Source organism: Mytilus edulis, chromosome 13 (assembly GCF_963676685.1).
Source record: "Mytilus edulis chromosome 13, xbMytEdul2.2, whole genome shotgun sequence".
NCBI classification, from domain to species: domain Eukaryota; kingdom Metazoa; phylum Mollusca; class Bivalvia; order Mytilida; family Mytilidae; genus Mytilus; species Mytilus edulis.
The window spans coordinates 5,887,010-5,912,864 of NC_092356.1; the positions used below are offsets into that span (position 1 = coordinate 5,887,010).

Consider the following 25,855-nt stretch of genomic DNA (forward strand, 5'->3'; position numbering starts at 1 on the left):
TTCTAAAGTGCTAAACGAGTCTGAAAGAGCCGTCAGATTTGTGCAAAATTTACTCTTAAGGAATTGTTGATTCAGAAGTAGGTAAAATATATTTGGTTCAAACAATACGATCTTTTAAAGCAAATGCGAAGCAAAAGAGAATATGTTTTTTTTAACCAGATGAAAAAGAACGTTTCCATATAAAAGCCGTAAAATAAATCTAAAAAAAAACAAAGCTAGAGAAACCGAACACTGATTGCGATCTCTTTTCTAGACTTTTCATTTCTTCTTCAACCATCAAAACCAAACTGCTCCTCCGTTTTTCTGTCAGGATTGTGGTATTTAATAGGAGCAAATGGGTATACTTGAAACATCCTGGGATTTGCAATCATTTGATCCAAATTCTGACGCATTTATCGTTGGTGAGGCAGCAATGGTTAATTTGTTGCCACCACTTGGGGCAAACATATTTGATGATTATGCAAATGATATCATACTGCCTTACATAATTTCTTCCTTTGATAAGTATCCAAGAGTAGACATTGAATTGATGTTTACTAATATGATTACTTAGTGGCTTGAACGAAAACAAAAGGCAAAGTACTGGTGCTAGACGGAAAGATGTTGGTTCTGGTAGAACGCCAAGGGTTTGGAGTAGTTTTCTCTGTGAAGATGACAACAAAAATGGAATTGTTCAAGTTTCTTGCCGACAGATTTGCTTCTTTAGAAACTAATAAAAATACTTATGCTACTCAAGGTGAAAACATTCTTTACAATTTCAATACGGATACTTCCCAGCTATACCCTTGTAACCATGAAAAAGCAGATACACGAATGATTGTCCATGATAAGCATGCTAATAAAAATGGTTGTAAAAAGGAGTACTGAAATAGATGTAGTAGTAATTAAGAATTGCAGTACTCGCAAGGTTAGGTTTTGACAAATGGTGGATATGTTTTTAAAGGAATAAAGACACTATCGATGGCTTCCCCTACATGTCATATCAAATGCGCTTGGTCCTCGTGTAGCAGCTTTTACTTTCTTCCATGCATTAAGTGTGTATGACAATGTGTCGGCATTTCATCGGAAAGTGAAAAGGTCAGCTTTGCAGACATTGGAAGTATTCTCAGATGAAACGGACGTTTATGCCCGATTTTGTATGAAGATACAGACGTGGAAATCCTAGAAGTATTTGTTTGCATCATGTACGGAAACATCACCGTTTGCTGACGCACGATTATAATCAAAATCATTCTCATTAACTGCGGTAGGCGGAATAGCATCATAAGGTCGCTGCTTCCTTGCAAACGATTTTAATGTTATGGAGTACATCGAAAGAGAACCATATCAAGGTGGACATGTTTGGGCTCGTTCCGATTTATGCATTCGACAGGTTCATATACCAAGTGAACACATGCGTTGGGTTTAAGGAAAAAAAAACAATGACAATTGGAAACACAAATGGACTTCTTTGGTGTCCGCTGATCCTCGTGTCATTATTTTTTTTTAAATGCGAATGCAAGAAATTCAGCTGTGTTGGTAACTGCAAATCTTGCCGTCATGGCCTTCTGTGTACATGTTTATGGAATTGTAGCTGTCAGATAATTATGAGATTAGCAACCTGTCTCTCTAAACAAACTATATATGTATTTTAACTGAGCAAAGTCAGTGATATTTTTGTAAAGTTGATAGAAATAATAGAATTGACATTTTCCACGTTTTACCGCCGACATTTTGGGACCGGAAGTCACTTTTTTCTTCATTTAGGTATTGTTTTTTGTACTATAGGAACTGTACAACAAACATAAATTTAATTTTTACACAGTTTTTTAAAAGATTTACAAAATGTAACCAATTGGATATGACGTCATTTGGAAAATCAGCGGTGGCCATCTTGAAAACTAAAAAAAAAAAAATATGGCCAGATGCTGAATTTTTTTAATTATCATTTAGTCCACCCATACAGTCGGAAAGCAAGCTCTTAGGAACGACCGTTGTTGCTACTTTCTTAAGACAACAATGGGACTGATATTAAAACCCGCACTTCTGAAATTGCGCCAATTTTGCGGGAAAAAAATTTGGCTTCAATTTGGAAGTTTTTCTATTTTTCTGTTTCTTACTTGCCATTTGGGTCAGAAACTGATTTCTTTCGTTTTTTAAGCCTGGATTTTATTATTAAAAGAAAATAATACTTAAAAATGTCAAATTGGTCTTCTTTTAACAATTACGTAATGCTGTTGATCGTCGTTCATAAAATATGCGAAATTGTCTGTTATTTTTTCTTCTTTTTCCCCCAGATTAACAAAAATTGTATACATAATACTAAACCAAAAAATAATAATACGTATCTCAAAGTTTAAAAAAAAATCAAGGATAACGTTCTATCACTCCTTAGGAAACCCCGTTTGAACTAATTTCCAAAAGAAGACATTTTTTAACATTGTAGTTGTTTTGGTCTTACACGTCGATGTCACCTTGCATCTGAACAAAATGTTCACACATTTAGTGTGTTTGTTGGAAAAAGTAATGGCGAGTTCAGCTGTGAATATTTGACTGGATTAATTATTCTCTTTAAGTCAATAAAATGTTTGACTTAACTAAAACAAGGTACGGAAATATTATAGATTCTACTGTCTGTGCACAACCTTAACTGCTTTAGTCTAGATGACTAACACAAAACTCATTCATTGTTTATGATACTATATTTTTTGTGATGAAGGAATCCTGATCAATCCTGCAAAAATAAAATAAAAAAAACCCTGTCCTAAATTTGAAATTAAAACAATCTCTTTCAGACTTGCATTGATAGTATGTTCATACTGACATGAAGTGTGACTTATTCATGACTTATGATCTAATTGTTGACTTAGCAGTCAGAAACTGCTTTGACATACTTTTTATATAAATTTTAAAATGCATAGTTATTACTTTTTTTTGAAATAGAAGAAGAAAAGTATAAGACCGAGTCTTTTTGTTCATATTTATTTTCAATTTCATGATTAGAACCATTTATCTATTGGTTGAGTGTTTTTTTTTTCAAAATGTGAGTCCATTCATTAGAACTTGCATGGAATTAATGAGACAAAATTTATTGTTATATATATATTTAGTTTGTTCATACAAGGATTGCACATTAATTTCCTTTTATTTCAAATAATGAAAAATTTACATTCGAATACTTTTGTTATAATCTCTTTTAAGTTTAAATGAAATTTTTAAGGTAAGACCAGGTATCAGTTACTGTAATAAAAAGGAATTCCTGTTTTTGATCAATTCAATCCTGTCTTGATCCAGTAATCATGAATATATTGGCTACCTCCTTGTATTAATGAAGTAGAAATTTAAAATAATTTGGTTGCAGCATTAAAAATACTTACCAAAATATAAATTAATTCTTTGAATAATAATATTATGAATTTATATGGCACATAGTCATACAGTGGGACTAATTTCACAGAGACTGAGTTCTGAAAAGTGTTCAAATGTGTTTCTCAATTTTTTTACACATGTCTTTAGTATCAAAATATAAGTAAAATTATTTTAATAAATCCACATGTAAATAACAGCATATGGTGCTTAATTCAATAATAGTTTGTTCATGAGAGTGTCAAACAAAGGGACGTGACTTGTAAATTACTATCGGTCCCGCTTCGTCCGAAATATCGACAAATCGAAGTGGCACATTTGCATATCAACTGGCACAAATTTGACATAGCATAGTCCAAGTTATATTACAGAACATATTTTAATTCAGCATAGTTTCCCGAGAAGTTAAGACAGAAAATACGATTTTAATTTCTTTTGACTGATCTTTTGGGTCAACACCTACACTTTGAAGACATATTTTGAGAGAAAAAAATGATTGAAATCCCTAATTGAGTTGATGAATATATTCCTTATATACTCAAGAATGTTCGCTTAAAAGCAAATTAGTTTTAATTCATGCCAACAACTACAAATTTAAAAAAACGGGCTTCACCTTTTTGGTAAAAAAATGCCCGTATATGGTAATCACATGACGTCCATTGTTGCTTTAAGAAATGGGGTCAAACCGGGGTCAGCTGTCCGACTGATATACTAAAGTTTATGCTTGTTTCATGATTTGCACAAATCTGTCCATAATATCTTCCAAAAAAATGATATTTCAAAGAGAACTAATGTGAGGCAAAAAGTAATGAGACATATCTCAAGATTCATGCTGGCAAAGAGTATCAGAGTACTAAATTTGTACTCAAGTACTCGGTCTTCCGAGCAAGTACTCGAATACCTGGGTACTCGTTACCATCCCTTATTTTTACACATCCCCTGTATAAAATGTAAAACTCAAAAGGATTGATACTAGCTGATTTACTAAACATGAATTATAACATTTCAAAATATTCAAAAGATTTTTTCTTAAAATAAACACACGTAAGCAACAAATATAGTCGTCAATTTGATAAAAAGCACAAAATAACAACGGACAACTCACATGAATATAAGTCAGCACATCAGGACACTACAAACAAAATATTCACAACACGTCACATAAATGGGGACCAATGTCACAAACAGTATCGCATTTTTGTGGCGTTTATCATGTTTATATCATCACCGATAATTTTCTAAAAATAAAATAGAGATTGGAACTATTTATAGACACGTCCAAGAATATAAAATTGGGATTGAATTAGTAATAGTGTGATCTTATATACTGTGGATTCATTATTATTCGTTGGATACCAATTTTCGTGGTTTTCGTGGGTACTGGTGAACAACGAAATTAAATGTTCAACGAATCAAATCTTTTTTACAGACTTGTATGCAGACTTCGGCAAAACCACGAAAGTAAATATCTACGAACTGTCATTTTTTTCTTAATCCACAACAATTGGTACCCACGAAAATAAATGAATCTGTAGTATTTGTAACCAGGACAATAGTATTTAAATGAAATTGTGTTTGTAATGGAGTTATAATTTTTATATTTGAACCATGTCGGCTTTCTTCTAAATCAAAACTGTGTTAAGAAAACGAGCATAGAGTTAAACTTGAAATTATACAAATGAAGTAGCTGATCTTTTGTCCAAACTTTTACATACACATTAAAAATATTAAAAATAACATATAAAGTCAAGATCATGTAAAACTAAACAAAATTAAAAACCAATTGTTCAGAGAACAATTGAAGGTCTTTCCACAAGTAAATATCTATTTTGATATTAAAATATTAAAAATCAGTCTAAAATGTCAGTTCCTATGGCTTTATGATGTATAGATATGAATTTTAACCAAAGGTCATAATCTAAAACGCCAAATTTACCTATGACCTTGACCTCAATTTCAAGGTCACAAACTGAGGATCTCAAATCAAAAGACCCTAGGTCTCTAATATGTATGGTTAATAAGTAATATCACTTTACGCATAATTTTAGATGTGGTAGGGGCTAAAACTCCCATTTATTGTCTACGCACCCTTTCAACCAAAATTATTATGTTACGACATGTCGCAACTAACAATTTAGTAAAAATAATTTGTCGATATCTGATAAGGTTAATGAAAATGAGTGAAAATAAGCCAAAATCAAAATTTAAAATATGACCTTGACCTTTGACCTTGACCTAATTTTCATTTTTTTGGACCAAGGATCTCAAATCAGAAGACCCTAGGTCTCTATCACTTATGGTTTTCCAGTTTAAAATACATTTCAAAATTTCAAATACAAAAGGGGAAATAACTCTAATATGGAATCTCTATACGGCTTCGGTCAAAATAAAACAGCACATCCTGAAGATGTTATGAGCAATTTGCAAAAATAAATTTGTCGGTTTCTTATACGGTTGTGAATATTACGCGATAACAAGAAAAAACAGTGTTCGGGGAGATAACTCTTATATGGGAAAGATTTTGGTTACACGGTGTCAGTTTCAAAAGCGTAATACCTGTTCGATATCATATACCATATGTCTAAGCGACATCTTGCGAAACAAAAAAAATGCGGAGGAACAAAAAGTTGGCGGAAGAAAAATAATAATAAATATTAATCAATTGCTTTAAAAAAGCAATTGTAGGGGGTCTTTCCCCCTGTAAAATTAATTGAATTGGGGGGTGTTTGTTTGTTTGTTTGTTTGTTTGTTTCTGTATGGGGTCTATATTATTGTTACAGGAGAAGTTTCATGTTTAGTTTGGAAAGTTTTTCTTTTATTTTAGGTACAGCGCGCGCGCCACATCACGTGACACGGGTTTATAATAACGAAAAGATAGTCTTTTTATTTCTTTTTAGGTGGGGACGTTAATCAGACAACATCTATAGAGATGGAATGTACACAATGTAATTTCTTTTGTCATTGTAGGAAATTGACATTTTGATGACAGTTCACAAGTAGTGCATGTTTTGGATTTAATTGATCCGGTGTAACTTTAAAACACATTTATTGATTATTTTCTGATAATGTACATTTTTCAGCACCTGTTTGTAATACAGATTAGTATTTCAAACTCGGAGCGGACATTTTATTGTAGGTTTTTACTGAGATTTACGGACCTAGCAAGCTATTTTTACGGCATTGCCATTTCTTTTCTCTAGGAAAAGGTTTGAGAGATATCTCCACCAAGTTTTTTTATAAACGTTTAGTACATGTATGCCCTGCTGACTGCAAATTTTGAGGTCGATTGTACTTGTAGTTTCAGAGAACATGTGGATTTTTTTTTCAGAAGTGACGTAAGAACAATATTAAATTTCAATTTTTCTTGAATAATTGAGAGTTTGTTCCTTCAATAAACTGTCATGATTAAACAGTCATACAGATTGATTGATTGATTGATTGATTGATTGATTGATTGATTGATTGATTGATAAGTTGGTTAGTTGGTTGGTTGGTTGGTTGATTGGTTGGTTGGTTAAACACGTTGGATAGGGTCAATTGAAACACGGAAAAAGAAACAAAGAAGATCTTGGACCCTATATTAAACACATGTGACGGAAACATGATTGATTGATCATGATCATGATTGATTGATTAGTTGATTGATTGATTAATTGATTAGTTGGTTGGTTGGTTGGTTAAACACGTTGGATAGGGTCAATTGAAACACGAAAAAAAGAAACAAAGAAGATCTTGGACCCTATATTAAACACATGAGACGGAAACATGATTGATTGATCATGATCATGATTGATTGATTGGTTGATTGATTGATTGATTAATTGATTAGTTGGTTGGTTGGTTGGTTAAACACGTTGGATAGGGTCAATTGAAACACGGAAAAAGAAACAAAGAAGATCTTGGACCCTATATTAAACACATGAGACGGAAACATGATTGATTGATCATGATCATGATTGATTGATTGATTGATTGATTGATTGATTGATTGATTAGTTGGTTGGTTGGTTAAACACATTGGATAGGGTTAATTGAAACACAGAAAAAGACACAAAGAAGATCTTGGACCCTATAATAAACACATGAGACGGAAACATGATTGGTTGATCATGATCATGATTGATGGATTGATTGATTGGTTGATTGGTTGGTTGGTTGGTTGGTTGGTTGAACCCTATAAGAAACACATGAGACGGAAACATGATTGATTGATTGATCATGATCATTATTGGTTGATTGATCATGATCATTATTGGTTGATTGATCATGATCATGATTGATTGATTGATTGGTTGGTTGGTTGGTTGGTTGGTATGTTGGTTGGTTGGTTGAAATTCAAACACACATAAAACTGTTTAAATAGTGCCAAAACCACATAATTTGATGACCTTGACCTTTGACCTTGTAACCTTCGTCAAGGTCATTGCTCCACAAGGTCATTGCAAAAGACCCTATGGGTCAAGGACCTTTTGTTTAAGAGTTTTGCCTAAAAATGGCCTTTTAAAAACCATCGATGGGAGTTATGTCCCTTACATGATGGTAAAATCAATATAGTCATAATGTAAAAAAAGTTGCCCCTTGAAGTACCAAGCATTTTTCACTGCTTAATTTTTTTGCATCTATAACCGTTCAAGAGTTATAGGGAAATCAAAGACATATGAAAATCTAAAATATGACCTTGACCTTTGACCTTGACCTAATTTTCTAAGTTAGGAATCAGGGGACTCAAATAAAACATTCCAGGGTTATACAGTTAACGGTTTATGAGTTAAAAAAACATACCGACAAATTTATTCCGAAAAGATAGATAACTCCTATAAAATGTCTTCGAATCGCTTCGATCCAAATACGCCAAAAATTACTGAGGATGTAACAAACAATTTTGTAAAATAAATTTGTCATAATCTTTAACGGTTGCGAAGGAGATGCCATAACAAGGAAAACAGTGTTTGGGGAGATAACTCCTACAAAGAAAAGTATTCGTTTACGCAGGGTAAATTTCAAAAGCGCATAAACTGTTCGATATCATATACAAAATATCTAAGCGACATATTGCGAAACAAATGTTTATCGCAAGAACAAAATTAGGCGGAAGAAAAAAAAAATAATCAGAAGAAAAACAATAGGTCTTTCCACAGAAAAGTGGAAAGACCTAATTAAAAACCAATTGTTCAGAGAACCATTGATGGTCTTTCCACCAGTTAAGACCATTTTTATACGAAAATATTAAAATTTGGTTTTAAATGTCAATTGTACCGTCAAATGACAGCTTATTGAACGCTAATTCCAAAAAATGTATGGTTTCTATGGAAAAAGATATAGATAAGGGAGATAATTGTTTACTTCCGGTTCAAACGATGTTATTTCCGGTATAGTTTGATAGTTTAAGTGACACTCATTCCAAAAATATATGGTTCTATATACTTTTTCATTAATGAAGTACAAAATATAGCTACTTCCGGTTTACAAAAGGTCACTTCCGGTTGTCTTTTTCTAGATCACATTGCTTGCAACCTAATTTAAAAAGTCCCAAGTCTTGATCATGTATACATATGAGGTAAAAGCAAAGGTCAAAATCTAGAACGTTACATTTACCTATGACCTTGAGCTCAATTTCGAGGTCATCAATAGCCCAGAGGTCCGTGGATCGTAACCACGCTCTGCTACCACTGTTGATTGGCTATTTATGGCTTCAATATAATTCTATTGTCTATTCTAATGTCTTTACTAAACTATAAACTAAACCCACCAAGTAACATGTACCTGAAAATAATATAAACAAAATAATAGAAAACACAGTAGTTAACAATCAACAAAGGACCTCAAAACAAAAGACTCTAGGCCTCTACTATATATAGTTAATGAGTTGTATTACCTTACAACTAATATTAGATATAAAAGGGGGCAAAACTGGCATCAAATGTCTACGTACTATTTCGACTAAAATCTACGTGTTACCACATGTCGCAACTAACAATTTAGTAAAAATAATTTGTCGAAAAGTTATACGGCTTTTGAAAATGAGTGAAATAAGCCAAAATCAAAATTTATAATATGACCTTGACCTTTGACCTTGACCTTATTTTCATTTTTTTGGACCAAAGACCTCAAATCAAAAGACCCTAGGTCTCTATCACTTATGGTTTACAAGTTAGAAATGCAAATTCTTATATCAAACATAAAAGGGGGGATAACTCTCATATGGAATCTATATACGGCTTCGGTCAAAATAAAACAGAACATCCTGAGGATATATCGAGCCATTTGGAAAAATAAATTTGTCGGTTTCTTATACGGTTGCGAAGCCTTAGAGATAACAAGGAAAACAATGTTCGGGGAGATAACTCTTATTTGGGAAAGTATTCGGTTAAGCAGAGTTGGTTTCAAAAGCGTATAAACTGTTCGATATCATATTCCAAAAATCTAAGCGACATCTTGTGAAACAAAAAAACAGCGAAGGAACAAAATTAGGCGGAAGAAAAAAAAATAATCAGAAGAAATCCAATAGGTCTTTCCACGGAAAAGTGGAAAGACCTAATAATAATCAGAAGAAAACCAATAGGTCTTTCCACGGAAAAGTGGAAAGACCTAATAAAAAAAACCACGAGTAAATCGACTATTCTTATATAATTGTAATTTTTAAGAGAGATAGAAAAGCTGTCTACATACCTATGATTTAGATTGTAAAAAGAGTTCATTAGGTCTTTCCACTTTTCCGTGGAAAGACGTATTGGTTTTCTTCTGATTATTATTAGGTCTTTCAACCTTTTCGGTTGAAAGACCTATTGGTTTTGTTCTGATTATTATTATTTTTATTTTCTTCCGCCAACTCAGTTTTCCTTCGCTGTTTTTTTGTTTCGCAAGGTGTCGCTAAGACATATGGTATATGATATCGAACAGTTATTACGCTTTTGTAACTGACTCCACGTAACCAAAATCTTTCCCATATAAGAGTTATCTCCCCGAACACTGTTTTTCTTGTTATCGCGTAATCTTCACAACCGTATAAGAAATCGACAAATTTATTTTTGCAAATTGCTCATTATATCCTCAGGATGTGCTGTTTTATTTTGACCGAAGCAGTATAGAGATTCCATATGAGAGTTATTTCCCCTTTTGTATTTGAAATTTTGAAATGTATTTTAAACTGGAAAACCATAAGTGATAGAAACCTATGGCATTTTGATTTGAGATCCTTGGTCCAAAAAAATGAAAATGAGGTCAAGGTCAAAGGTCAAGGTCAAATTCTAAATTTTGATTTTGGCTTATTTTCACTTATTTTCATTAACCTTATAAGATATTGACAGATTATTTTTACTAAATTGTTAGTTGCGACATGTCGTAACTTAAAAATTTTGGTTGCAAGGGTGCGTAGACAATAAATGGGAGTTTTCGCCCCTCTTATATTTAGAATTATGCGTAAATTGATATTACTCATGAACCATACATAATACGGACCAAGGGTCTTTTGATTTGGGATCCTTGGTTTATGACCTTGAAATTGAGGTCAAGGTCATAGGTTAATAGGACGTTCTAGATTTTGACCTTTGCTTGAAATTCATATTTATTCATCATTAAGCCATAGGAACTGACATTTTCAACTGAATTTTAATATTTTCATATCTAAATAGATCCTTATTGGTTGAAAGACCTTCAATTGTTCTCTGAACAATTGGTTTTTAATTATTATTATTATTATTATTTTTTTCTTCCGCCAACTTTTTTTTCCTTCGCAGTTTTTTTGTTTCGCAAGATGTCGCTTAGACATATGGTACATGATATCGAACAGTTATTACGCTTTGTAACTGACACCGCGTAACCAAAATCTTTTCAATGTGAGAGTTATCTCCCCGAACACTGTTTTTCTTGTGATCGCTTAATATTCGCAACCATATAAGAAACCGACAAATTTATTTTACCAAATTGCTCGATATATCCTCAGGATGATTTGATTTATTTTGACCGAAGCTATCCGGAGACTCCATATGAGAGTTATTTCCCCTTTTATATTTGATATAAGTGATATGCATTTTTAACTGGAAAACCATAAGTGTTAGAGGCCTAGGGTCTTTTGTTTTGTGGTCCTAGGTAAAAAAAAGTGAAAATGAGGTCAAGGTCAAAGGTCAAGGTCATGATTAAATTTTTGATTTTGGCTTGTTATCTCTTATTTTCAGAAATCTTATAAGATATCGACAAAATATTTTCACATAATTGATAGTCGCGACATGTAGTTACACATAAATTTTAGTCGAAAGGGTACGTAAACATTTGCTGCGAGTTTTCCCCCCTTTTATATCTAATATCAGTCGTATGGTAATATAACTCATTAACAATATAAAGTAAAGACCTAGAGTCTTTTGATTTGAGGTCCTTGGTTCATGACCTTGAAATTGAGCTCAAGGTCATATGTTAATTAAACGTTCTAGATTTTGACCTTTGCTTTTACCTCATATGTATTCATGTTAAAGCTATTAGACTTTTTGCATTAGGTTGCAAGCAGTATGACGTTGAAAAAGCTAACCGGAAGTGACCTTTTGTAAACCAGTAGTAGCTAATTTTTCTTATAAATTATTGTAAAAGTATGTAAAACCATATATTTTTGGAATCAGCGTCAAGTGAACTATAAGACAGTACCGGAAGTAACATATTTTGAACTGGAAGTAAAAAATATCTCCCTTATTTATATCTTATTGTATATAAATCTTATATTTTTGGAATCAGTGTACAATAAGTTGTCATTTGACGTTGAAATTGACATTTAAAACCAAATTTTAATATTTTCATATAAAAAAAATCATTACTGGTGGAAAGACCATCAATGGTTCTCTGAACAATTGGATTTTAATTTTTACTTGTTATTGCTACCAGAAACCAATTTTCAACCAAAATCAAAATAAAATTCACTGATGTCTAAAACAACTTATGATAATAAACTAAATGCACTGATGGAACAACATCATGTTGTACCAACATTAGTATGCAACCGTTTACATATGACCAACGCTGATGTCTTCATCCAACGTTGTAGTAACGGTTACACCTGACCAGAAGCAAGATACGGTGATCAATAGTCTGCTGTAATTTTTTGTAAAATAAATCCTTTATTGCAAATTTCTCTGCAGTTTACAACTTACTCAACTCACAGCATTCAGTCGGGTATCCCTGTAAATTAGTTACTGTTAAACCAGGTAGATTATACAGTAAAAATATTATCTATTAAATATGATTAGTTATACAATAATAATATTTAAATACATTGATTTTGACAATTTGTCTTTTACAGTTTCCTCATATTACGTGATTAAGGAATTTGTACTATCTATTGTCCGCTATTGTTTAAAAGTTTATTATGTTATTGTTGACCTTACCTTGATCAAAACAAGTTCACGTGAAAGTTGAGATGATCGGATGATTAAAGAATGCCACGTGTATTGATGATGAGCAGAAGGTTCTCATCTAATATAATTGTCTCTGATGTTGAGTTTTGGAAATATTTCAATTGTTTTTTGATAATTTTATAGAAAGCATCATGAAATTAACGAAATTAAATGTTCAGCGAATAACAATTTTTCTACAAACTGGTATGCAGACTTCGACAAAACCACGAAATTAAATATCTACGAACTGGCAATTTTTTATTTATCCACGACAATCGGTACCCACGAAAATAAATGAATCTGTAGTATTTGTATGGTTCATGTTTTATTAACGTTTAAGTAGCTAGTTACACATCTTTCTAATAAGTATGTGTCTAGAGCAAATGCATAAGCTTTTTGTGAGTCTGTACAGAAATTCCGATTTTATTCATAAATCTGAGACATTTTATATGCACAATACAAAAGTCATTATACATAAATAAAAGTAAAAATGAGCAAAATTGTAAGGGAGGGGGGAGCAGGTGGTGGGTGTCAGCTTTGTACAAATACTAGTTAAAAAAAGAGGTTACATAAAACGATATTGATCATTCCCTTGTTTCTTCGCTTCAATGTGTAATTTTAGAATTTGACTTGACCGTTTGTATTGCTAAATAATGAGGAATAACCAATTAAAAACAGATAACGATGCTTACCTTTTTTTTTAAATCTACAGTACTTTATTTCCATTCACCCGGGAATAGGACATAACTTACACATCATTTATTAGCGTTCAATAAATAAGATGAGGCATCGATCGAAAAAGACGCATGAATTTCTTAAAACACCCTTCAAGTAAATCTTTTAGTAATTTTTTCAATGAAAAAAAATAGTTTTGTGTCATAGTTTTGTCTCCAACATTATTTAAGATACAGGAGTTTTAAGATACCGTTTAAATCCTCAATTCTCTTTAGCTTAGTACGTGTTTGGCTTTATAACTATTTTGATCTAAGCGTCACTGCCTAGTTTCATGAAAACAAAACGCGCGTCTGGAGTATTCATTTATAAGCCTGGTATCATTAATAACTATCTACTGTTATCTCTGAAAAACGAAGTTTTGTGTATGGACTTTGAGAAGGTGCACACACTATAAAACGTTTAATAGGAAGTATCGTTGCAGGATTATTTTTCCATCATATTTATTGATTTTAATATTCTATTTCATTATTTTGTTTATTATACACTAAAAATGAAAAATAAATCTTGCTTTGTTATTATCGGATACTCAAATATCGTTAAACTATTCCAAATATTATGCTTTGATTTAAGTTACATTATATTACCTAATTTTGCTATATTTCTTCAATTTGTTCATTACATTGTACATTGTAACTACGAAAAAACAAAACACAGTCAACCAAAATTTTACTTATTTCTGCAAGCCTATTATTCTGTAACAGTTTACATTCAAAACAGAAATAAAACTAATCTCTCTATCAGAATAAAAAAAAAATGCAGTAAGAGGAAGAAATGCCTTCTCAATAAATAAAATACTGTCAGGCACTTTTCTATCGCTTGGATTATACGGCACATATATCCCAGCGATCTTTAAACTATTGGTTCAGGGTTACACATATCATATGATTCACGTTTTAAGCAATTTGTTGCAAAATCATTGAAATAAATTGATTGCATTTTTTTGTCAAGCTGTTTTTTATGCTTTATGCTTTGCCTGGATTTTTGATATTTGTTTTATCATATGAAAATGTAATAAAGATTTCTCAGCTTTTTACATAATTTTTTTTTAACCAGTCCTGGTTTTCTAATTACAACAGAAACTACATTTGACCAAACAAAAAATACAGGCAAAAGATAAGGTATAGGTACTTAAGTTAGTCATGAACGCGCGATGCCAGTGTATCAAATTTGCAAAATTATATTTAAAACAAATTAAATGAATAGTGATCCATTGTCACAAACATACATATGGATAATTTATTTCACTAATCAATCTGAAAATTGTTAATGATTGGGCTCCTGTATCTTTTTATCCCTTTAATCAAAATAACTTGTCAAAATAGATCCACTCACTGCTTATAATATACAAAATGCTATTTACAAATGAGTTGTAGAATGATGCAAATCCTTGTCATTTTGTCTTTTGATTTTTAATAGGGAGTAACAATTGTAACTAACCTTTACCAATTACCCATTCACCATCAGTTGTTCTTATTTGGCATTTTTTAACAATATCGATTCCATCCGTGCTGTTTACTTTCATATTAGAATCTCCAACTAATCTACGTACAAGACTCGACTTGCCAACTCCTTCTTTACCAATAACCTGAATTCTAACATAACGTCTTATCTCTGTTCCGTCTTTTATTGCAGTTAAATGGTCATTTCTGTTTGTTACTTTCTGACTTTCTAACAATGATACAAAATAACACAATCAAGATATGTGTTTTGAAACTAGACTCCAACAGTTTTTGTAACATATTTCAAACAATATGACATGATCTCGTTTACTATACAATTCATTATTCACACAATTTAGACTTTTCTGTTTAGTACATAAATTACGTAAAGTAGAGTCGAACAGTACACAAAACACAAGATATTAAACTAAAACTGAGCCACGTGAATCTCACCATAAACTCGGGTTTTATCAGGTGTTCCGTTTGAGTGAGCAGATCATTCCCCACATGTGGCATCTGGTGTGATGCTCACATTATTACACACCTAGTTAATTATCTAATTTGGTAGGTAATATTCAAGGAAAAGGAGATTGAATTGTTATTACAACAATTGGAAGATATCCGTCGTCATCTGTAAAACAAATATCTCACGTCATAGTAGTCGACCTACTGACCCATAACATAGTCTACAACAATTGGAAGATATCCGTCGTCATCTGTAAAACAAATATCACACGTCATAGTAGTCGACCTACTGACCCATAACATAGTCTACAACAATTGGAAGATATCCATCGTCATCTGTAAAACAAATATCCCATGTCGTAGTGGTCGACCTACTGACCCATTACATAGTCTACAACAATTGGAAGATATCCATTGTCATCTGTAGAACAAATATCCCACGTCATAGTAGTCGACCTACTGACCCATAACATAGTCTAGTGGTCGACCTACTGACCCATTACATAGTCTACAACAATTGGAAGATATCCATCGTCATCTGTAAAACAAATATCCCATGTCGTAGTAGTCGACCTACTGATCCATAACATAGTCTACAACAATTGGAAGATATCCGTCGTCATCTGTAAAACAAATATCCCACGTCATAGTAGTCGACCTATTGACCCATAACATAGTCTACAACAATTGGAAGATATCCATCGTCATCTGTAAAACAAATATCCCATGTCGTAGTAGTCGACCTACTGACCCATAACATAGTCTACAACAATTGGAAGATATCCATCGTCATCTGTAAAACAAATATCCCACGTCATAGTAGTCGACCTATTGACCCATAACATAGTCTACAACAATTGGAAGATATCCGTCGTCATCTGTAAAACAAATATCCCTTGTCGTAGTGGTCGACCTACTGACCCATAACATAGTCTACAACAATTGGAAGATATCCATCTTCATCTGTAAAACAAATATCACACGTCATAGTAGTCGACCTACTGACCCATAACATAGTCTACAACAATTGGAAGATATCCATTGTCATCTGTAGAACAAATATCCCATGTCATAGTAGTCGACCTACTGACCCATTACATAGTCTACAACAATTGGAAGATATCCATCGTCATCTGTAGAACAAATATCCCATGTCGTAGTGGTCGACCTACTGACCCATTACATAGTCTAAAACAATTGGAAGATATCCATCGTCATCTGTAGAACAAATATCCTACGTCATAGTAGTCGACCTACTGACCCATAACATAGTCTACAACAATTGGAAGATATCCATCTTTATCTGTAAAACAAATATCACACGTCATAGTAGTCGACCTACTGACCGATTACATAGTCTACAACAATTGGAAGATATCCGTCGTCATCTGTAAAACAAATATCCCACGTCATAGTAGTCGACCTACTGACCCATTACATAGTCTACAACAATTGGAAGATATCCATCGTCATCTGTAAAACAAATATCCCACGTCATAGTAGTCGACCTACTGACCCATTACATAGTCTACAACAATTGGAAGATATCCATCGTCATCTGTAAAACAAATATCCCATGTCGTAGTGGTCAACCTACTGACCCATTACATAGTCTACAACAATTGGAAGATATCCATCGTCATCTGTAGAACAAATATCCCATGTCGTAGTGGTCGACCTACTGACCCATAACATAGTCTACAATAATTGGAAGATATCCATTGTCATCTGTAAAACAAATATCCCTTGTCGTAGTGGTCGACCTACTGACCCATAACATAGTCTACAACAATTGGAAGATATCCATTGTCATCTGTAGAACAAATATCCCATGTCGTAGTGGTCGACCTACTGACCCATAACATAGTCTACAATAATTGGAAGATATCCATTGTCATCTGTAAAACAAATATCCCACGTCATAGTAGTCGACCTACTGACCCATAACATAGTCTACAACAATTGGAAGATATCCATCGTCATCTGTAAAACAAATATCCCATGTCATAGTAGTCGACCTACTGACCCAAAACATAGTCTACAACAATTGGAAGATATCCGTCGTCATCTGTAAAACAAATATCCCACGTCATAGTAGTCGACCTACTGACCCATAACATAGTCTACAACAATTGGAAGATATCCGTCGTCATCTGTAAAACAAATATCCCACGTCGTAGTGGTCGACCTACTGACCCATAACATAGTCTACAACAATTGGAAGATATCCGTCGTCATCTGTAAAACAAATATCCCACGTCATAGTAGTCGACCTACTGACCCATAACATAGTCTACAACAATTGGAAGATATCCATCGTCATCTGTAGAACAAATATCCCACGTCGTAGTATTCGACCTACTGACCCATAACATAGTCTACAACAATTGGAAGATATCCATCGTCATCTGTAAAACAAATATCCCATGTCGTAGTATTCGACCTACTGAACCATAACATAGCCTACAACAATTGGAAGATATCCATTGTCATCTGTAAAACAAATATCCCATGTCGTAGTAGTCGACCTACTGACCCATAACATAGTCTACAACAATTGGAAGATATCCATCGTCATCTGTAGAACAAATATCCCACGTCATAGTAGTCGACCTACTGACCCATAACATAGTCTACAACAATTGGAAGATATCCATCGTCATCTGTAAAACAAATATCCCATGTCGTAGTGGTCGACCTACTGACCCATTACATAGTCTACAACAATTGGAAGATATCCATTGTCATCTGTAAAACAAATATCCCATGTCGTAGTGGTCGACCTACTGACCAATTACATAGTCTACAACAATTGGAAGATATCCATCGTCATCTGTAAAACAAATATCCCACGTCGTAGTGGTCGACCTACTGACCCATTACATAGTCTACAACAATTGGAAGATATCCGTCGTCATCTGTAAAACAAATATCCCACGTCATAGTAGTCGACCTATTGACCCATAACATAGTCTACAACAATTGGAAGATATCCATCGTCATCTGTAAAACAAATATCCCACGTCGTAGTGGTCGACCTACTGACCCATTACATAGTCTACAACAATTGGAAGATATCTAATTTGGTAGGTAATATTCAAGGAAAAGGAGATTGAATTGTTATTACAACAATTGAAAGATATCCATCGTCATCTGTAAAACAAATATCCCATGTCGTAGTGGTCGACCTACTGACCCATAACATAGTCTACAACAATTGGAAGATATCCATCGTCATCTGTAAAACAAATATCCCACGTCGTAGTGGTCGACCTACTGACCCATTACATAGTCTACAACAATTGGAAGATATCCGTCGTCATCTGTAAAACAAATATCCCACGTCATAGTAGTCGACCTATTGACCCATAACATAGTCTACAACAATTGGAAGATATCCATCGTCATCTGTAAAACAAATATTCCATGTCGTAGTGGTCGACCTACTGACCCATAACATAGTTGTTGCAAGGTTTTCTTATGTGGTAAAGGCTGGACAGAATCTGTACACAAAGCATCGGACTGAAAATCTACGTATATCTTCACCATGCACAATCAAATGGATGTCAAACTTTGGCAAGGGTTTAACAGCCGGTCGGAAAAAAGACTAAGCATGATTACATTGTTTTAAACCCAGCCATCCTAAGAGGTCTATATAATGTTAACGTACTTACCTCTACAAAATTGGATTCCTGGCCGCTTAATTATATAAACAACTATACACACAGCAACTGAAATAGATCAAATGTCACGTTTAGAATAAAAGTATGTAAATTATATTGTATTTCAGAAAGAACCGTATCGCTTTAAGACATAAGCCGGATTTACTAATACTTTTCTATAAATTCATCTCAGCATGTTATCAATAATCAGTTAGATATAAATTATGTGGACACACTTTTTAGTGGGTCACTATTTATAACCAGATGTTGACCACAAAATGATAAGCTATAAACTTATATATCTCTGTGTCTTTCCTCCTAGCTTCAATGTATTTCTGAACAATAAATATGTAGAAGAAAATTTGTTATCTTAAGAAAAAATATAATACGAATAATAATAGTATGCATATTTAGTTTATTGCAATATTATTGACAACTTTTCCCGCATTTATATGAAATAATTGTGTTCCTCAACTTTATTGTGTTGTCTTTCTTGTATTTAAACTTAAAACAGATGCAATAAACAATGATTAAAAGTAATGATACATTTATACTTCATACATTTTTTATTAGTGTTTTACTACGTTAGATAATTTCTTTCAATGTATTGAATTATTTCAAACTGATGTGAATTTAGGGCAAACAAAAAATTACCATAAACGATTAGCCTAACCGTGACAAATTATCTTGTCTATGCCATTAACCTTTTTAACCCTTTTTAACCCTCCCTTCTATTTAAATTTGGTATTTTTCGTAGTTTTCTATCAATTGTTTTTAATTTTACGTTGGTTTTTTTTCTAAACCATATGCAAATAAATATATTCTACTTAAATGTTAATGGCTGCTTACTTTCAATTTCAAATTAACTAATCACAGCAAGAAATGATTAGAAAAAAAATCCAGTACTAGGATCTATGCATGATGGTGCCATATTCCAACATTTACAATGATTTCCAAAATTCCGGTATAACAAGAGGCTGTCATTATGACGGCAACTCTGACGGCAAACCCGATTTCTTGCAGAGGTCGAACACAGAACAGCCCAGAAGTATAGACACAACATTTAAGCTTAAAACAGTACTTAATTTGAATTGTGATTGAATATTTGACATATCATAGGTTTGTGACACAAAATCGGTGTGGTCAAAAGAACTAATTTTTATCAAAAAACAATTTGATAACCAGAAAACAAAAAATAATAATATCCCCTTCAAATGATAATCTCCCTTTTTTCTTCAAAACAATACAATGTGTTAAGCAAGGTGTTGTCTTCTCTTCCATCATACCCATTATTGTTTGACAACATCATAATTATGTCATCCTTTTAAGTGTGTAACAATTGCTCATGTGCAAAACAATTAACAAATTACATACTATAAATTACATTAATAGCTTAATCCCTTTAACATATTAACATAAATTATAATATAGTTACAGTTACTGTAATAGTTTTCTCTTTTTTATTTTAACGTTAGCAAATACATTCTTCTAAAAACCAACATCAATATTTTGTTGGATTTGGTTTTTGAAATTAAAAGTACAATTATGTTAAGTTAAGTAACAGTTAATATAGGAAATGATATTTCCACCTCCGGCAGTGAGTTTCAATTAATATAGGAAATTATTATTTTCTCTCCGGCAGTGAGATTCGAACACACGATCTTTCCAACTTGGGTTAGTTCAAAATATCCCTGCACCACTGTCATCGTTTGAAAATTGATAAAATTGAAGAACTGAATAAGTCTACTTCTTAAGACGTGCAAAAAAACACATATGAAGATTCACACCCAGCTTGTTTTTAAAAAAAAATGTGTACAGATGACACATTTTTGTTGCCAAACGATGATTTTTACGCAAATATAGACGAAATCCACTCATTAGACTGTCATTTGTATTGAAATATAAATGTTCCCTCATTCAAACACAAATGTTTTCAATTTTAGCATACCCCAACACTTACGAAATTTTGTACATTGTAACACATATTACAACTTAGCCAAAACAATCAGGATATTGTAGTAAGTGTTGTATTTTTTGCGATAAAAATCTGTAAAAAATGACTACGGATTTTTAGCGTATTTCAAGTTTGTGATTGCGCTGATACACTAAAACTACACATTTAACTACCGTACAAGAAAGAAGTTTTATTTTAATACTATTCTTCAAAAACTCACTACACACTAATTAAAACAAAATCATAATTCCCCTAAAATGAGCAGTTTGCTATGCACTTCTTCATGTCTTTTTTTTAAATATTCTTTGGAATTCCAAGAAGAAAAACAAAAAAAGAGACGCGAGATACCAAAGGGACAGTCAAACTCAAAAATCGAAAAAAGAATGTGACAACGCCATGGCTAAACATGAAAAAGACAAACAGACAAACAATAGTACACATGAGACAACATAGGAAACTAAAGAATAAACAACACGAACCCCACCAAAAACTAGGGGTGTTTTCAGGTGCTCCGGGAGGGTAAGCAGATCCTGCTCCACATGTGGAACCCGCCGTGAAATATATTTAAGAATACTTACAGTATGCTAATAACAATGTCACTATCGATATGGCTGCTTTGTTGCGATCTACAATTATACGAAGGTTTTTAAGTGTACATGTAACTGAGCTATATTTGGATGTAACAACATATTCAGTGTTAATTTTTAATTAATGAATAGTTTTATTTCATTGTAACCGACCAGTTAGAATTCTACTTTGTCAATATAATCTCCCCATTACGTCAACTAATGGTTATAACCGTAAAAATGGAAGACATTGTAGTGATGACGCGCTGTCAATTTAGCTTTTGAAAAACCGATAGATTTATCCACACAGTATCGTTACGATCTTTAGATAGATATAAGAAAATATGATGTGAATGAATCAACTCTCCATCCAAGTCCAAATTTGTAAAAGTAAACCATTATAGATCAAAATACGGACTTCAACACGGATCATTAACTCAAACCGAACAGCAATCTGTAAAGCGTCCCCGTAAAGACAAATATCAAACCATTCAAACAGGAAAACCAGCTGTAAAAGACAAAAATATCTAATAGCTATTGAGCGTCATTTAATGTAGTATTAAGCATTTGATTAACTTAAGTTGAAGACTTTTCACCTTTAATAGCATACACAATAAATAAGATCCAGCTAAAAAGTTTGTCGTCAAGTTCCTTTTTGCAAAACGAATCTTATTCGAACACGCCTCAGCCAGTTTGCTCGTTTGGATTGATTTACATTTGTCATTTCGGAACCTTTTACAGCTGACTATGTCGTATGGACTTTGCTCAATTAAGACCGTACGGTGACTCATAGTCTTCTCCAAAATTAATAACCATTCTTTGCTTCATACAAGAATGATCATTAATGAAAACTAAACTTTAATATGTGTATTTTGCTGTATTGGTAATATATTTTATATATTAAACAGTTCCGTGAATGTTATCAACGGTCAGCTTTGATATAAGAAGATCATGAAACGACGACCTGTTTAGGTATTGAGCAGTTTTGAGACATCAACATGATCAAGTTAACTTTTTTCTTCCTATAAACTTATTCTGTAAACTTAAAAAAACAACCAATCAACAATTAATCACATAACATGTCTGCTGAAAGTACAACACGAATATGTATATTTTATTTTTCAATAACGGTCGACATTTTAATAATATGTTCTGTACAATTGCTTCAACAGTTCTTTGAATGAGCTGTTAAGTATTAACTGCATGCAACTAGTGATTGGTAAACTGATTTCATGAAAGAGAATGTGACAATCATTGATTATCAGAATCTTGTCTCAATATTAAATCAAACAAACATGTTGTAATGCTGAGAAATGAAAATTAATGTTATATTTCTATTCTGATATATTTCCTAATATTAAAAACAAACTTGGACAAACTTGAACAAACTATAACTTTGAAATTGAAAGTACTGTTGTGGTTATCTTTCCTCGAATTTATCAATGCTGAGTGATTTATAATTGTGTCCAATGTATCAGTTGGGTATTCTTTCTTTTTAAAGTTAAAACATACTTGTAGGATAGTGATGGTTGTATTTGAAGCTGTCAAAGTCGGTGATCTTTATTGTCCGTGAACTATTAAACCTGAAAAAAAAATCTATACACTTGCATATTGGTAAATATTTTGTACAGATTCAATGAGAAAAAAATAACACAAGAGTGCACACGCTGAAATGTCTCCTTCTTTACTAATCATTGATGTTATGTTGATAGTCCTAAATATAATGCTTTATTAGAACTGTCACATACAATTAACATTAACCAAGAAAAGTAAACTTTAACCAATGAACCAGGAACATGATAGCAAGGTCAGATGTACCATACCAGGCAGACATGTACCGCTAACAATTTTTCTATACAACAAATATAGTTTACCTATTGCTTATAGTCTAAAAAAAACAGACCAAAAACACAGAAACTTAGCACTGATCAATGTAATTTAACCGTGAAAAAAGAAGTCAAGGTCAAATAAAACCTGCACGATTGACAGATAGATCATGAAATATTTCCATACTTCAAATACAGTTGACCTATTGCATATAGTATTAGAAAAAAAGACCAAAACTCAAAAACTGAACTTTGACCACTGAACCATAAAAATAAGGTCAAGGTTAGATGACACCTGCCAGCTAGACATGTAGACCTTACAATAAATTCATACACCAAAATAGTAGACTTATTGCATACAGTATAAAAAACAGACATGAGCACAACAACTAAACTATACCCACCGAACCATGAAAATGAGGTCATGGTCAGATGTCACCTGACAGTTGTACATGTACACCTTACTGTTCTTCCATACACCGCATAGATTAGACCTATTGCTTATATTATTTGAGATATAAACTGTACCACTAAAACTTAACCTTGTTCACTGATCCATAAAATGAGATCAAGGTCAAGTGAAAACTATTTGATGGGTATGAAGACCTTGTTAGGTACGCATATACCACATATAGTTAAGGTCAAGGACATTGGACATGTGACTGACGGAAACTTTGTAACATGAGGCATCTATATATGAAGTATGAAGCTTCAAGGTCACCTTCCAAAATATAAAACTTTCAAAAAGTTTGCTAACGCCGCCGCCACCAGAACACTATCCCTATATTGAGCTTTCTGTGACAACAGTTGCAGGCTCGACAATAAAAACAAACATAATTTTTAATAATAACGGAGTGTACAACTATCTAAAGCAAAGAAGCTGCTAGCAAAATCCGTCGTGTTTTAGATAGATTAGACAGAAGAATTTTGTTAAACTTCAGGATCTGTTCGTCGTAGGCTAAGTTAATACATATACATCTATTCTGAATTGTTATAAACTAGTAGCACATAAACGTTGGAATACATAACCAGTCGTAAATCCCAGAAACATTGATGTATGTTACAGAGACATAATATGTATTTTATATATATTAATTTGCAGAACAAAAAATTGACAAAATAAATGAATACAATTTGAGAAATAAACAAAAAACTTACATTTCTCTTAAGTAAGGAAGTCTTGTCATTTTCATGTCATTATAACATTTGATGTCTGAAAAAACAATTGAATAGTTGAAACGTTTTAATTTCTTCTAAAAAAGAAATCACTACAAATCTTCTACGTCAGTGTTAATGGTTGGAATCTCGATAACCAGCAGGTATGCAAACATTTTCAAATGTTTTCATTACACTATAAAAGTGTGTTGGTTTTACTCATACACAAGATTTTTCAGAACTTAAGATGCTTTTAACTTTATACTTGCGAGCAACATGTACGTATTTTAGTACATAATTGTGTAAATGTTTTTAAGCTAAAACCAGATGACAAGAAATATCAGAAAAACCATTGGAAGGCAACATGATGTCTATAATAATAGACAGGAATCTATACAATATGTCAAGTTTTAAAGCGTCCCAAGCTAGTTGGGGGTTTGCATAAATTCCGTAGAAATAAGCCTAGGCTCCGTGTTGGAAACTATACATTCACTTATAATGGTTTACTTTTATAGATTGTGACTTGGATGGAGAGTTGTTTCATTGGCACTCATACCACATCTTCCTATATATATGTAGCCTTGTAATTTTTTTTTAATTACATTAAAATATTTGGCATATACGTATACCGACAGGAAAACTAACCAATACATGAAAAACGACAAAGTTACTTAACATAAGTGTTGTAAACCTGACGAATGTTTCTCTAAAATTGAGTATTATGAATTATTAAACATATAATGAACATTGAATATGCATAAAAATAACGCATCCATTATTATAGATATCTTCTGGAAAGTGATGACTGTTTGAATTTTTTTTTTATAGATAAACACGTTTTTTAAAAGTTTCCTGAACGTTAACCCTTAAATTAATTTGGATTTTTAATAAACAAGCTAAATACAATATTGATAGAACTTAAATCTGACTAAAACAATACTTTACTTTACCTGTCAAATCGTTCGTTTTGTTGTATGGATTTTTTACAAGATAACAGGAGCAATCTTCAATTAAAGGATCGCAGTGACACTTATTTTTCGGGTTCTTGACAAACGAATATCCTCTATCGGTATTACAAATACATTTTCTATCGACCGTAGTGTTGCCGTCTTCATAAGTCTCCTGACCTAAGCTGTTACAAAGAGTTTTTTGAAAGGTGCAGTCACTGTGCCCAATTGTGTCAAAAATAAAAGGCTGGTATCTAGTTGCACTGCATGTTGCTCTGTTTAAGTTCGGCTGAAAGACGTATTTATACCCTGTAAATGTTAAGTACAGAAAATTCTTGTTACTTTTCAAATAGTATTAATTATTTCGCTGCATTTGTCACATCT

General features: G+C 32.7%; 1 protein-coding gene across 1 annotated transcript in view; it reads right to left on the reverse strand.

Moving 5' to 3' along the window:
• LOC139501636 (uncharacterized) overlaps positions 1–25,855 on the reverse strand; it is a 108,756-nt gene that overhangs the window by 78,161 nt on the left and 4,740 nt on the right. The window contains exons 4-9 of the mRNA XM_071290763.1: positions 25,475–25,780; positions 24,528–24,582; positions 23,056–23,126; positions 21,556–21,603; positions 19,036–19,092; positions 14,895–15,125 (exon numbers count right to left, since the gene is read on the reverse strand). Coding sequence (XP_071146864.1) covers positions 14,895–15,125; positions 19,036–19,092; positions 21,556–21,603; positions 23,056–23,126; positions 24,528–24,582; positions 25,475–25,780 — 768 coding nt within the window. The remainder of the gene's footprint in view (positions 1–14,894; positions 15,126–19,035; positions 19,093–21,555; positions 21,604–23,055; positions 23,127–24,527; positions 24,583–25,474; positions 25,781–25,855) is intronic.